The sequence below is a fragment of the Haliotis rufescens genome, unplaced genomic scaffold, assembly GCF_023055435.1.
Source record: "Haliotis rufescens isolate VD_foot unplaced genomic scaffold, xgHalRufe1.0.p SCAF_2, whole genome shotgun sequence".
Classification (NCBI taxonomy): Eukaryota; Metazoa; Mollusca; class Gastropoda; order Lepetellida; family Haliotidae; genus Haliotis; species Haliotis rufescens.
In genome coordinates, this window is record NW_025963890.1 from 21,895,000 (window position 1) to 21,910,138 (window position 15,139).

The window sequence follows — 15,139 nt, forward strand, 5'->3', positions numbered from 1 at the left end:
TACACGCTTCAAGGCAGGGACCCCCCTACCAAGTTGAAGGCTCATTCGGTTAGAGCAGTGGCTACGACACAAGCGTATGCTGCGGCTCTGCCCATTGAGGAGATCTGCTCCGCGGCTATTTGGAGCCAGCCGAGCACGTTCATCAAACATTACCAACTCGACAAACACTCAAGCGAGCGTGCTCGGTTTGGTCAGTCAGTTCTCCGAACTGGGCAAAGTACTACATCTCTAGCCGATTGAGCCTTCGAGATTTTAGACCGCCCGGACCGGTTATAACACTGCTCAGTAACGGTCCGGATTTTATCTTCTACGGTCGATACAATACCAGCCATTACTAGTCGATAATCATCGTAATTGCACATGCACTCCTTCGATTACGGGGACCCTCTGGCCTAGCTCTGTGCGGGTTTATAGTCTCTCGTGATCTGTGCCCCCAATATCACTTGTTCAAAAGAAGTGGGTGGGGTGGGGGGTGTGTGTGTCTCGAGTTCTCGATATGATGAGCCACAAAGAATGGCTCTTTTCATTGTGTATGGTCGATAACGCCCTGTCTCCAGCCCCCGCCTTTCGACGGTGGTGCCTCACGATAAGGTTGGTTCCATTTATTGAACTCTTGTTTATTCATTGAAATAATCAAAATACGATGTATTTTATGCACGCTTGTTGCTGACGGATGCCACTTCCTAGATTATCTTTAGGAGTCTATCTTGATGCAATAAGTGCCCCAAGGAGGATTTAATCTGAAAGAGAATTTTACAAACCTGTAGAGGTTATGAATTCTCTGATGAAATCCTCCTTGGGGCACGGCCACCCGCCTCCCCACATTCCGTCAGCATTAGACATATGGAAAGTGATTTGGGTGAGAGTTGCTTCCCTTGGCGTGACGCGCCGTGGAGGGTGAGGCACCATAAGGGTGGACGTATATCATACAAAAACAAAGTTTTTTGTGTGGTAACAATTTTTATTAAGGAAAATGGTTACAACTATGTCATGTAGATTTTCTTGAGCCAGGAAAATGCAATAAGTGCCCCAAGGAGGATTTCATCAGAGAATTCATAACCTCTACAGGTTTGTAAAAATTTACCACTTCGGTGAAACCCACGAGCACGGGTATGGTTTTGACAAACCTAGAAACAAAATCGGGGCAAATGGGGATTCGAACCCACAATCATAGGTTTCTGGTGTGCCCAAGAGACGCAACTCTGCACAGCAAATTGCGGCACCTCAGACGACTGGGTCACTCGTGCCCCCTGCTGGTCGTAGGAGGTGACTTAATGAATCGGATAGTCAGGCTAGGTGACTTGGTTGATGATGTGTTATCATGACCCTTGCAGGGAGGGATTCTGGGTCAGAATAGATCCCCAGCAAGAGGCGATCAAATGGTCGGTTGGTCAGGTTACCCTGATGGCATGAACTGTTGCTCATAATATCAATAACTGGTTTGTCTGGTTCAGACTGGATTATTCACTGGAATATTGTTATGTTCAGTATTAAGCAACAAATAGACACAACAATTTGTCTTGTGTTGTCAGATGTGTATAATCATGTCTGGAGCAGAGTCTAGCATATGTAGCTGTGAAACATATCTTTGTACTCCTCCACTTTCATAATCCAATGTCTACTGTTCACAAATACATGGCTATTAATCCCTACATAGTAATGACCTTCAAGAGTCTGATGCTGATTTTGATGAGATTGAATATATATGTTGCCAAAGTTGTAATCCTGTAAACATAAAGGGTAACATGTGTTCATGTATTTTCTTACTGCTCTGCATGATCTTAAGGGAGCATGACTCTAAAAAGTCCAAGGCACCTGTGATTGTAGGTTCGAATGCTGGAACATCCTAATTATGTTTCTGTATTTGTCAGCACTATACCGTTTAAACTAATGTATTTATGTCTAAGACTTGCATCACTTCAGGGCTTTCCTCCCACATCAAGCGGGCACGCCATGATATAACTAAAATAATGTTCAAAGCGGCATTAAACCAGACTCTATCCCTCATGCGACCGCCTCCGTGGTCTTGTGGTAGAGCGTACGCCCGGAGAGCGGAAGGTCCGGGGTTCGATCCCCGACCGCGTCATACCAAAAGACGTTAAAAGATGGTACTTGTTGTTACCCTGTCTGGCGCTCGGCATTAAGGGGCTAAAACAAGGACTGGTCGGCTCGGAGTCTGTATACTGTGTCTGAGTGGGGTATTCATGTTAAACTGCGGCATGGTATCTCAGTGAGCTAGCACTATAAATCGGCATCAGTCTGGACTAGTACAAGCAGTCACACAAACACACACACGTACATGCACGTCGCTATATAAGTGCAATAATCTTGGACGCGACGTTAAACCCCATTTCACCTCACCTATCCCTCATGGTCTTAATCTGAAAAAACACATAGTGTCAGTGAGACAGACTGAAAGTAGTTCCGGCATGAAGTGTTATTTCACTGGAGTGAAATGTCACTTATATGTCTTCACAGAAATATAGTATTTCTTCATCAAACATGTTGAATAATATTAATATCTAATATCTTATGTGTCAGGCGGTAGAGATCACTCCATGTGGGAACTTTGCTCTGATTGGCTACAGCTCTGGTCATGTAGATATGTACAACCTTCAGTCCGGCATCTTCAGAGGGACGTTTGGGACACCAACAGGTAGGTGATGAGCCAGACAAGTCCACCGAGCAAACATGTTTTTCAATACCATGACAATCACTGGATTGTCTGGTCCAGATTAGAGTATTTACAGGCTGTCATAGTATAGATGAATTATTGCTGTTTGAGAATCATTGCTCATAATATCAGTCACATTATCTGGTCCAGACTTGATTATTTTGAAGTGTCATATAGCTGGAATATTGCTGACTGTGGCATTATACAAATGCTATTGCTGCAAGTTAAAATAGGACTCCTGTTTGTATTTTTTGTATTTTAAGTGTGTGGATGTGAAAAATGGTATATTATCATGGTTGATGTTTGACACAAGAAAGATATTTGACTTTCTGTTGCCCTTCCCTGTATCAATCAATAAGGAAGTTCATTAAGTTGAACACATGTATATTGTGACCTGACGGCAATATGATGAAGATCTATGTTTGGAGGTGGTCTGCCTGCTGTATTAGCAAAGTGACTACCAGGGACTTGTACATGTCATAGTTACTCTGATTGCCATCTAACTTGTGCTGCATACATATACACTCACTCACACACCCATGAACGCACACACGCACACGCACACGCACACGCACACATGCACACATGCACACACACAAGACAGACAGTAGCAGTGAATATAATCCAGATGTAAATTCATAAAGTTCCACTGCAAATATCCATAATTCTTTTCTTCTTCTTTTTAACAGTCCAGCTTTAAGAACCATAACCATGTTAATATAAAGCCTAAAAAATTGAGGCAGGAGACATTTTATGTAAGAAAAGTTATTTGAAAGTTGGCATTTACCTGTGGTGCTGACAGAAAATAATATGTTGCATTACATCTCACACATCAGAACTCATGTAAACATGGAGTTTTTGGATAAAAACCATATCAAATATGAACCTTTCCTGCTGCATCATGGGAGAGCCTGAAGGTCAGTCCCTGCTGTATTCCCTGGCCCCAAAATATAAATACTGCTGTCAATTGTTGTAGTTCTGCAACCAAATTTGGATAATTCTGCACACAATTCTGCAAACTTTTAAGCTTAGTTTTCGTGAATTTATTAGTTGTACACCTATTTCATTTGTAGCAGGGAGGCAGGCATTGTCCTGATAAACTTATTCATGCCTAGAATAACTTTTTGAAATGAAATTAAATTCTTCACAAGTTCTGCACAAAAAATGATTTTCTGCAAGATAAGTACAATTCTGCACCAAATTTTAATTTCTGAAAAATATTCCGCAACCGCAGAATTGCAGAATACAGCAGGGACCTAAGCCCACAAGGAATCTGAAGCTGACATGTCAAGGAATGGTTTGGGGCTAGTTAAAGATTCTGTATTCTCCGCAGCACACTCCTGTTCTGTGAGGGGTATTGCTGTGGATGGGCTCAACCAGCTGGTCGTCACAGCAGGGGCAGACGGACAAGTCAACTTCTGGAAATTCAAAACAAAAGTGTTTCTATGCTCTGTGAAACTCAAATGCAGTATATCTCGTATTCTTCTTCACAGGGAAAGGTAGGACCTGCTTTGTTTGTGTTTGTCTTTTTGTATTGTTGAAACATGCCAATTGAATCGTTCCTATTGCAACTTTACAATTAAATATGCCTTAAAGTTCTAAAACATGGCTACTAAAGCATGCCAATTGAAATATGGCTTCTAAAACATGCTGATTGAAACAAGCCTACTAAAATATGATGATTGAAGCATTGCTACTTAAGCGTACTGATTGAAACATGGCTACTAAAACATGCTGATTGAAACATGGCTACTCAAACATGCTGATTGAAACATGGCTACTAAAACATGCTGATTGAAACATGCCTACTTAGATATGCTGATTGAAACATGGCTTCTAAAATATGCTGATTGAAACATGGCTACTTAAGCATGCTGATTGAAACATGGCTACTAAAACATGCTGATTGAAACATGGCTACTAGAACATGCTGATTAAAACATGCCTACATATATATGTTGATTGAAACTTGGCTACTTAAGCATGCTGATTGAAACATGGCTACTAAAACATGCTGATTGGCTACTAAAACATGCCAATTGAAACATGGCTACTAAAACAATTGAAACATGGCTTCTAAAACATGCCAATTGAAATATGGCTACTAAAACATGCTGATTGGCTACTAAAACATGCCATTTGAAACATAGCTACTAAAACATGCCGATTGAAACATGGCTACTAAAATATGCTGTTTGAAACATGGCAACTAAAACATGCTGATTGGCTACTAAAACATGCTGATTGAAACATAGCTACTAAAACATGGCTACTAAAACATGCTGATTGAAACATGGCTTCTAAAATATGCTGTTTGAAACATGGCTACTATAACATGCTGATTGGCTCCTAAAACATGCTGATTGGCTATTAAAACATGCTGATTGAAACATAGCTACTAAAACATGCCAATTGAAACATGGCTTCTAAAACATGCCGATTGAAACATGGCTACTAAAACATGCCGCTTAAAACATGGCTACTACTATAATGGCTACTAAAATAAGCTGTTTGAAACATGGCTACTAAAACATGCTGATTGAAACATGGCTACTAAAACATACCGATCGAAACATGGCTACTAAATTATGCTAATTGAAACATGGCTACTAAAACATGCTGATTGAAACATGCATATTGTAATTTTGTATCCTTAATTTTTACATCTCTGCCCTAAATTTATAACTTGAAACCATTCTTATGTTTGTAATCGTTTTGCTTTTTATGAAGAATGTAAACTGAACTGCACAAAGTTTGTTCGGTGCCGGTGGAGCCCGAGTGATTATGGGTCATGTCACCCTTTACTAGCTTTTTGGAATAAGTGTCAAGTTAACCCATATTGCTCAGAAACCTGAAGGTCAATAGTCTATCATGTTTTTTTGTTTGTTTGTTGTTTAACGTCGCACTCAGCAATATTCCAGCTGTATGACTGCGGTATGTAAATAATCGAGTCTGGATTAGACAATCCAGTGAATGACATCATGAGCATCTTTCCACGCAATTTGGATCGATGACATGCATCAACCAAGTCAGCGAGCCTGACCACCCGATCCCGTTAGTTGTCTTTTACTTATAGAGCCCTGGCAATCAAATAGACAGTCAAATTGGATATGAAGTGGATATGTTCCTTATTGTATCAAATTTAATGATTGGATTTTTGTGGAAAAGATGAGCTGCTTGAAGGAAATGGACAAGTTGAGCCTGTTGTTTTATTCTGAGTATTGTGTTGACAGTGCCATGTTGGCGGTGTCTCTAGATGACTACAGTGTTGTGGTGGTCGACATCGACACACGACGGGAGGTCCGGGTCTTCAGTGGCCACAGCAACATCATCACAGACATGGTAAGCTTAATAGTGTTTCTGATGACTTTCTTAAATGCCTGTCACACAGACCGACAGTATTAAACATATCATTCTGGGCCCCTTTCGTCAGTCCAGATTTCAACACACTAAGGGACCTGTCACAGGGTGGGTCAGAGGTTTTTGATGCACCGATGTACTGTAATAATGACCCTCCCCTAAAGCTTGGCATATTTTTGGATGACCCACCGCATGTTCTTGTACATTTCATATCATGACCCTCCCTGAAAAGACTAAATGTAAAAGCACTTCATACTTTATCATGAAATATCCATGTTTTCGTTACTCACCCAAAATATCTCACTCACTCACTCACTCACTCACTCACTCACTCACTCACTCACTCACTCACTCACTCACTCACTCACTCACTCACTCACTCACTCTAAATATGCCTCTTTGATGAAAGTTCCTGTGCGCTTCACTCACTCTAAATATGCCTCTTTGATGAAAGTTCCTGTGCGCTTCATATATTACCAATGCAAATATTATTTTAACTGCCCAGCTTGGACATTAAGAATATGTTGTTGTTTACTTCAGACATTCAGCCCTGATGCTCGGTGGTTGGTAACCTCATCCATGGACTCCTCAGTGAGAGTGTGGGACCTGCCCACTGGCAAGTTAGTATATCCTCTCACGTCCAGTATTTTAACATGTTATTTGCAGAGAAACAGATGTGAAGAATGGGGGATCTGTTAGAGCACAATGTGCTCTTATTGAATCATTAGGTGTATGTGGTAGCCAAGTGGTTGCTTGCCTCTTGAAACTTGGATGTGTTCTTCTGTGGTACATGTGAAATCCCTCTTGGTATCCTCTGACATGATATGGCTTGAATATTACTGAAAGGGGCTTGAAAACCTCTCTCTCATTCAGTATGATGTCTTCCTGGGTTGTTACCATGGTTACCTGACAGTTCCTGCCTTTGACTAAATATTTTTTACAAGAGTTGTATTGGATGTATTAGTGATAAGGCATGCAAGAAATAACAAGGGGCTGCTTTGCAGTTAGGAGCCCATTGTCTGGGTCCAGAGTTTGTATTCAGTGCAGCATGGGAAACTAAGACAGTGTCTCTGGGTTGTTACTGTTAGCATTGCTGTTAGCCTGACTCACATCATAAACGATTAGTTATCACATAGTCAAAGAGGTGTTTGAATGTCTTGAATCACATTTGCCAGGTCTGCCAATTTGCCAAGGCTAGTGCCCCTGCAAAGATATATTTGGCAGATATCTTTATGTTAGATAGGATTAAGAGTATAATGTGGTTACAAAAGTCGTTTTCTTATTTTATTTTTATATATGTTTGTTCTCTTGGAGAAAACTTGGGGCAAAAGTGGAGCTACATTTAACCATTTCTGTGTTAGAATGAGTAGCACATATTTACTTGTTAGAGTCGACTAACCTTCCATATTATCCTAACCCAAGGGGGCACAGGTGGCCCAGTCATCTAAGGCATCTATGTTTCAATGTTTGTCAGCAACATACTCGTGCTCATGGGTTTCACCGAAGTGATAAACGTCTGAGACCTGCATCACTTCGGGCTTTCCTAACACATTAAGCTGACACGCCGTCCTTTTCCAATGGGGTAGAATGTTGCTTATGATATCAATCACTGGTTTGTTTCACTCACTCAGAGTCAGGCCACCATGATATTGCTGACAGCGGCATAAAACGACAACACTATACACATACATAAAAGAGGCTGCCTGTCCAATTAGTCTGTCTCAAGTCATTCAGTCTATGTGTGCCAGACAAGTTTTTTTCCTTTAAAACTTTTTGACCGCTGATGTATGATTCTTATCTTTCCTTCAGAATGATTGACTGTTTCTTGGTTGATTCGGCGGTGACATCACTGAGCATGTCCCCGACCAGCGACTTCCTGGTAACGACCCACGTGGATGACCTTGGCATCTATCTGTGGTCCAACATGACCTTGTACACATACGTGTCACTGAAACCACTCCCCGAACACTACGAACCTCAAACTATGGCGGTGCCCAGTACGAGCCGCAGAGTCACAGCAGGTAGATCACCAAGCTCATGTAGTTCTTCCTGGACTCTCCTATTAAAGCAATTAGAAACCAACCATTTGATATTCAAGGAAGCGCCTAGAATTTGTTTGAACAAACTAAATTGGCCTCAGATTTTATTAAAAAAATGAAAACCTGTTCACAGGACATCAGGAATGTGAAGTTCTTATACTGTTGGTTAACAGGAAGGTAAAGGAGTTTTGAATGTGAAACAGAACACCAATGTGGAAGTGTCTCTCATTCCAGTGGATGTGGAGGACGCAGAGGAGCTGGAGATGTATGAGAAATCCGACTTCAAGTCTCCGGCACAGATCTCAGATGAGCTGGTGACACTGTCCCTTCTCCCCAACTCCAGATGGCAGAACCTCCTGCACCTGGACGTCATCAAGGTAGGCTGTGGGGAGAGACTCTTGGCTTCTCCAGACTCATTCATCATAACATTAAGGAATTCTTTCTGGTGCCCATCACTCACAGGTTATATTGAAAGAAGCACCCATGACCCATCAGCTTGGTATTATGCAGGTAAAAGGGCTATGTGTTTGTTATTTCTAGTACTTATGCCTCAACAGTGAGTATCATCAATGCTATCCCTTTCCGGGGGCTAGTAAAAATTGATAAGGACCAGTAATACGCTGTTGAACACTCTCCCTGTTGTCAATTTTCATTTCTACCTGTCACGGCTTTGCTTACATTGATTTTGTTCTATCCTGTTCAAAAGAATTGAAAACTTTTATCTAGTATAAACACAGGTAACAGAAACATTTCAAACCACATTTCCAAGCCATGCTTAGGAAAGTAGTCTAAGGGTGAGTGAAATACTGCTTTTATCTAAGCAGTCACTTGCCCTATCAAGTATCTCCAAAATAGATTCTTCACTCGATTGATGTAACACTTTATGCCAGGACTGCTTTCTGTATGCCTCAATTACACTATGTATTGCAGAGTTAGGTTATGAATGCCAAGCAAGCAAGCGCATAATAAATAGAACACTTGTCTATTTCTTGTCAAAGAACATGAAAATCTCATCTTGAGACATGCTAACTTGATATTTTCCTGAGTGGCGCAAAGACAAATATCGTCTTTGTGATTGTCCATTATAGATGTCTGTCAAACACTGCTTTACATCTAGGACCATCATACCACCTAGAACATTTACCATCCAATAAAATATTAAACATAACAAATGTATTTGAAACTACAATTTCTCTATGTCCTCACACTTTGGTTTTCACATATTATGCAAATTGTTTGTCCTTTCATTCTGTTGAAGCTAACCATATTTAGCAGACTGACCTGTTATATTTTCCACAAGCTAGAAGGACCACCTGAACTTACGAATTACTGGTTCTGAATAATGTCAACAAGCATTATCTGGTACAGCAGCACTTTTCATCAACGTGACATGTGCCTTGACTGGCATGAATTCCTCCTCCACCAATTAATGTCACAAGGCTCCCTGTGGATTCCTGGGTTAAAATAGGTCCTCAGCAACCTATACTGGTTATAAGAGGCAACTGAATGGATCAGGCTGCCAGGCTCAGTGACTTGGTTTACTACGTTACATCGTACTCCAAAATTAATCACTGGATTGTCTGGTCAAGAATTAATTATTTACAGGTCACCATCATATAGCTGGAATATTTCTGAGTGATGCATTTAACAAAAAGAAATAATAATAATGACACAAGAAATGCACAAAGAAGTCGTGACATCCTTCTGTTTGGTGTTTCAGCTAAGGAACAAACCCAAGCAGCCCCCCAAGGTTCCCAAAGCTGCCCCATTCTTCCTGCCAACGGTGCCAGGCCTGCAGCCCAAATTTGTCCAGTTGGAAGCCGGCGAGGGAAACACTAAGGTGAGTGGAACACTGCCATTGAACACAGAAGAAACTTGTATACTGTGGCTGAGTCCAGTGGAGAATGCAGGGTTGGTGTCAGTATGCACACACAGGCAGGAACAAGCTGTGTGACAGTCTCCATCTGCTTCCGTGCATGTATGTGTCAGTCAAGCAGGAACCTTTCGAAGTATCATCATTCTACTGAACATCAAACATCCATGCCCTGACTTTGGCAAGTTACAAGTCCATCTAACATGTACTGAATGTGCTCATCTATAACCATCACCCCTGAAACGTAGTGGACTATGCCACTTTTCTTTACTGTGTACACAAGCAGTACCTCAGTGTCAGACCTGTTGTTTGGCTTGGAACATGTGCAGTAAAATTCAGAAACGATGATTCTGCATTTTCTTATTACTACTGAGGCAACTATTTTTTATTGTGGCTTTTATGAATTTTTGTTTACCTGTTAGCTTTGATGGGTCAAAATATTAATATATTTGAGTCGCTCATTGTATTTTCGATTTTAGGATAGTTGTGGGATAGATGACCACCTTAAACTAACTTGGTCATGCATGCTCCCATCATGGGCTGTCTGTCCATTCATTTCCACATACATCATCTCCACTTGACCCTACAGGCCTCAAAGTTGCCACTAAAACTGTCGCCAATTCGACCTAAATTTCAATTTGTCTACTGTCTAAAATTCAGAGGTAGCCAAATGACTACCTTGAAAATATCTTGTGGCAACTAAATTCTATTGCTTCACATTTGAAGACACAAAAATAAATAACGATAAATGTAGAAAACATGTCTGCTAATAATTGCACTAGAGCATGTTGAGTACAAGTCCTGCTAAAGTCGACAATCAACAGAAATACATAAATATTAATGTAATTAGTATCTTATTTCAGTTGACCATGCTCATAGGATATGCCTAAATAATCTAGTAACATAAATTGCATAATTGTTTAAGTCACAAATAACAAAATTCAAGTACAGTTTCCACTAATATACAATTCCAAGACTAGTGCTATGACTTGTACATATAATAATAGTTATTTGATAAAAGATAATTTAAAATGCTATTGGCTACCTACAATATTGGATTGACTTCTTGATTTTACCACTGGCTACCTGGAAAAAAATGTTTGTAGCCATATGTCTACTTGGTAAAATTTAAACTTTGAGGCCTGCCCTACATTGCCTGTGGTGCTGACAGTTCACATGAATGAACCTACTTCATTTTTGGCCCAACTAACACCTTTGACTTCCATTTGTTGTGCAGACAAAGTCCTCGGTCTATCAATAAATAAGTTTATTTCTGACTCTGAGTTTCACACATGGACACAGTGACCTGATGGCAATATGATGAAGATCTATGTGTGGAGGTGGTCTGACTGCTGTATTAGCAAAGTGACTACCAGGGACTTGTACATGTCATAGTTACTCTGATTGCCTCACCGACAGTGTCCTGTTTCAACATGGTGTGCCTGTACCACTCTCAAGAATCTGTAACAATATTGAAGTTTGTGCATGAACCCAGGGTGGCTTTGCACATGGCTTTACACATGGCTGATCTTGCATACAAATGTTCGTCTTATCATGTCATATGTCAAGATGGCCATATGGAAGATTTCATGTGGTCAATGACTCTGCCATTTCTGTGTGTATCAATGTGACATTTGATTTCCATTAATTGTGTGATACCACAATACAAGACGTTTTTGCAAATAGTTTTGTTTACCATCACTCGATGCACTGACATGAAGTCCTATAATAGCTGATTTAAGAGGGTTGGGTAGTCAGCCTCTGTGACTTGTGTGCTGTGACCTCAAAGTGGTTGGATGTTGATCATGCTATCAACCACTGGTTTACCTTGACCCATCTCAGTTGTTAACAGGCCACCTTGACCCGTCTCAGTTGTTAACAGGCCACCTTGACCCGTCTCAGTTGTTAACAGGCCACCTTGACCTGTCTCAGTTGTTAACAGGCCACCTTGACCTGTCTCAGTTGTTAACAGGCCACCTTGACCTGTCTCAGTTGTTAACAGGCCACCTTGACCTGTCTCAGTTGTTAACAGGCCACCTTGACCTATCTCAGTTGTTAACAGGCCACCTTGACCCGTCTCAGTTGTTAACAGGCCACCTTGACCCATCTCAGTTGTTAACAGGCCACCTTGACCCATCTCAGTTGTTAACAGGCCACCTTGACCCATCTCAGTTGTTAACAGGCCACCTTGACCTGTCTCAGTTGTTAACAGGCCACCTTGACCCATCGCAGTTGTTAACAGGCCACCTTGACCCATCTCAGTTGTTAACAGGCCACCTTGACCCGTCTCAGTTGTTAACAGGCCACCTTGACCCATCTCAGTTGTTAACAGGCCACCTTGACCTGTCTCAGTTGTTAACAGGCCACCTTGACCCATCGCAGTTGTTAACAGGCCACCTTGACCCATCTCAGTTGTTAACAGGCCACCTTGACCCATCGCAGTTGTTAACAGGCCACCTTGACCCATCTCAGTTGTTAACAGGCCACCTTGACCCGTCTCAGTTGTTAACAGGCCACCTTGACCTATCTCAGTTGTTAACAGGCCACCTTGACCTGTCTCAGTTGTTAACAGGTCACCTTGACCTATCTCAGTTGTTAACAGGCCACCTTGACAAAGTTGAAATACTGCAGTTGGTGGCCCTTTAAAGAATTAACTCAAGTTTTATCTGAGTTTAAGACTGCCCTCCATTTCAGTTACAATGTATGTTAATAATTACATACAAACATCTATAACCCAGCAATTTCTACATTCTATTTTGTGATGATTTTGAAGTGTGTGGATGTGAAGCATGGTACAATATCATGGTTATGTATTCAGAGTATTTTGATGTTTGACACAATTATGATATTTGACTTTCTACTGCCCTATTGTGCCTATATCAATAAATAGGTAAGTTTATTAAGTTAAGCGCATGAATATGTGATCTGATGGCAATATGATGAAGATCTATGTTTGGAGGTGGTCTGACTGCTGTATTAGCAAAGTGACTACCAGGGACTTGTACATGTCATAGTTACTCTGATTGCCTTACCATAACAATTGCCATAACCAATCAGATTGTCTCAGGAAAAGCAGTGATTGTTATTCTGTCTCTCCTTCTAGAAGGGCTCTCGTATCCTGTCCGGTAACCTACAACCACTCTCCCCCCTGGCTCAGCTACTGGAGGATTCCAGGGACACAGGCAACTGTGAGTTGGGGTGGTGGGTGTGTGGGGATGGGGTAGAGAGAAAATGTTGTTATCTTTTCTCCATGCTGATGTTTGTCATGAATAATTGTTTATGGGAAATTAATGAATAACCTGCTTTTGAAAGGAATAGAAACCGACAGCTGTCAAGGGGGGTAACTCTCTCTGCCTTGTAGAACACATCTAAGTAATCAATGTTTGTGTTTTTTGGAGTAATGTTTATATCCATGTCTTTCCTGCCAATCAGTAATATAGGATGTTGATTGGCAAACCATTTTCCCCCATCTACTTGCATGACCCACATTCAGATGTACATCAGGGGTATGTTATCTTGTAGATTCACCAGTACTGGATCACCTGAAGGAACTGGGCCCCTCAGCTATTGATGTGGAGATTCGCTCACTGGCGCCCTCTGGTGGAGGAAATGTTCAAGTGATGGCTGAGTTCATGAAATTCATCAACCACAGTATCAAGACCAACCACAACTTTGAGATTGTGCAGGCCTATCTGGGACTCTTCCTGAAGGTAACCATGTGTTAATATCATATATGGTTGAAATTAGGGGTTGGTTATTTGTAAGGCCATGTTGACACTTTTTCATCTTTTAATGGTAATTCACAGATTACTGTCTGCTGTACTTATGTTAGCCAAATATCATTCACATACTCACTTCTACACAGTTCTTCTTATATCATGTATATTATGAATTTCTCCATAATCTTTCATATTACATAATTCTATAGCAAACCATTGTCATATTCTATAATCCATTATATTACATCATTCTATTCAAATCAATGCACAATTTGGATAATCCACAATATCACATAGTCCTATTCCAAACCACTGACAGTAGGCATTAGACTTAAAAAGGAAAAATATTTTTATATGTGGTCAGGCAGAGTCACAGTTCCGTTTTCTTCTGTCATTTCTTGTTTTTTTAGGACTTGTCTCCAGATTACACACTGTGGTGATTTTAGGGCAGAATAGGTTCCAAGAATTATAAGCTGATTATAAGAGCTGTCTAAATTGATGATCCAACTCTGTGACTTGACTGATTGTCATCTGTGGGATGGTGCAGAAATTGCTTGTGCTGTCATTGTTGCTGGAATATTGATTGCTTTGGTCTACAAAAACATGGACTTGCTCACTGACAAAACCGATTTGTGTAGAGTCCACCATGCCCATTCCTTTCATTATTGTTAAACAATACCTGGGAAGGATAGGGTCCCAGTAGCCCCATTATTATTGTACCATCAGAAGAACCTGTGGACTGATTATGATGTAAATATGTTTTTAACCACTGGGTTGTCTTGCCCCTTCTGGATTATTGACAAGCAATTGTATCATAGCTGACTCACTCACCCAACCACTGTCTAACACACTCACCTTCTCAGTAATGACTGTCTGCTGTTTGTTTCAAGCTGAATGCTGATGTGATAGCTGAGACCCCCGAGCTTGTGGAGGAAGCCAAGAGCCTAGTGACAAGTCACCGCGAGTCGTGGAGGACACTGGAAGACCTCTTCACCCAGTCACTTTGTCTGGTCACCTACCTGCGATCTGCAACCTTATAGCAGGACTTGGCCTTTGTGTATATAGATGCAATAAAATGTACATACTTAGTTCTTCCTTGTATTCTCTTTCCCAAACATCTGTATTGAAAGTATCGGGTAATCAAAATGAGATCCACCCATTAGGGCTCTTTTTTCACATGTATTGTGGATGAGAGGTATTCCGGTACAGAATATGTTCCCAGGCTTTATTGATTATTATGGATATGCTTTTGGTTTAGAATACAGCTGATAAGTTGTCTGTTGTTTAAGATATGTGAAAAATAGTTCACAGTTTGATAGAAAGTGCACAGTTGTTGAGGGAAAAAGTAGTGGGGCTTAGAAATAGGAGTTCTTGTAATTTTCATTTGATAAAATACAGGGAGGATTTATTTAAATGATCAGAACTAATTGTTGTTGTTTTAAAGGTGTTATGATACAATTAGATGTCCTTTTTG

General features: G+C 40.8%; 1 protein-coding gene across 1 annotated transcript in view; it reads left to right on the forward strand.

Annotated features, from left to right (window-relative positions):
• The window catches only part of LOC124112008 (WD repeat-containing protein 36-like), a 43,987-nt gene extending 29,234 nt beyond the window's left edge, over positions 1-14,753 (forward strand). The window contains exons 11-20 of the mRNA XM_046471976.2: positions 2,542-2,656; positions 4,008-4,173; positions 5,908-6,016; positions 6,575-6,654; positions 7,844-8,055; positions 8,308-8,450; positions 9,794-9,913; positions 13,050-13,134; positions 13,469-13,656; positions 14,556-14,753. Of these exons, the coding sequence (XP_046327932.2) occupies positions 2,542-2,656; positions 4,008-4,173; positions 5,908-6,016; positions 6,575-6,654; positions 7,844-8,055; positions 8,308-8,450; positions 9,794-9,913; positions 13,050-13,134; positions 13,469-13,656; positions 14,556-14,705 (1,368 nt within the window). The 3' untranslated portion in view covers positions 14,706-14,753. The remainder of the gene's footprint in view (positions 1-2,541; positions 2,657-4,007; positions 4,174-5,907; positions 6,017-6,574; positions 6,655-7,843; positions 8,056-8,307; positions 8,451-9,793; positions 9,914-13,049; positions 13,135-13,468; positions 13,657-14,555) is intronic.
• Positions 14,754-15,139: the final 386 nt, after the last annotated feature.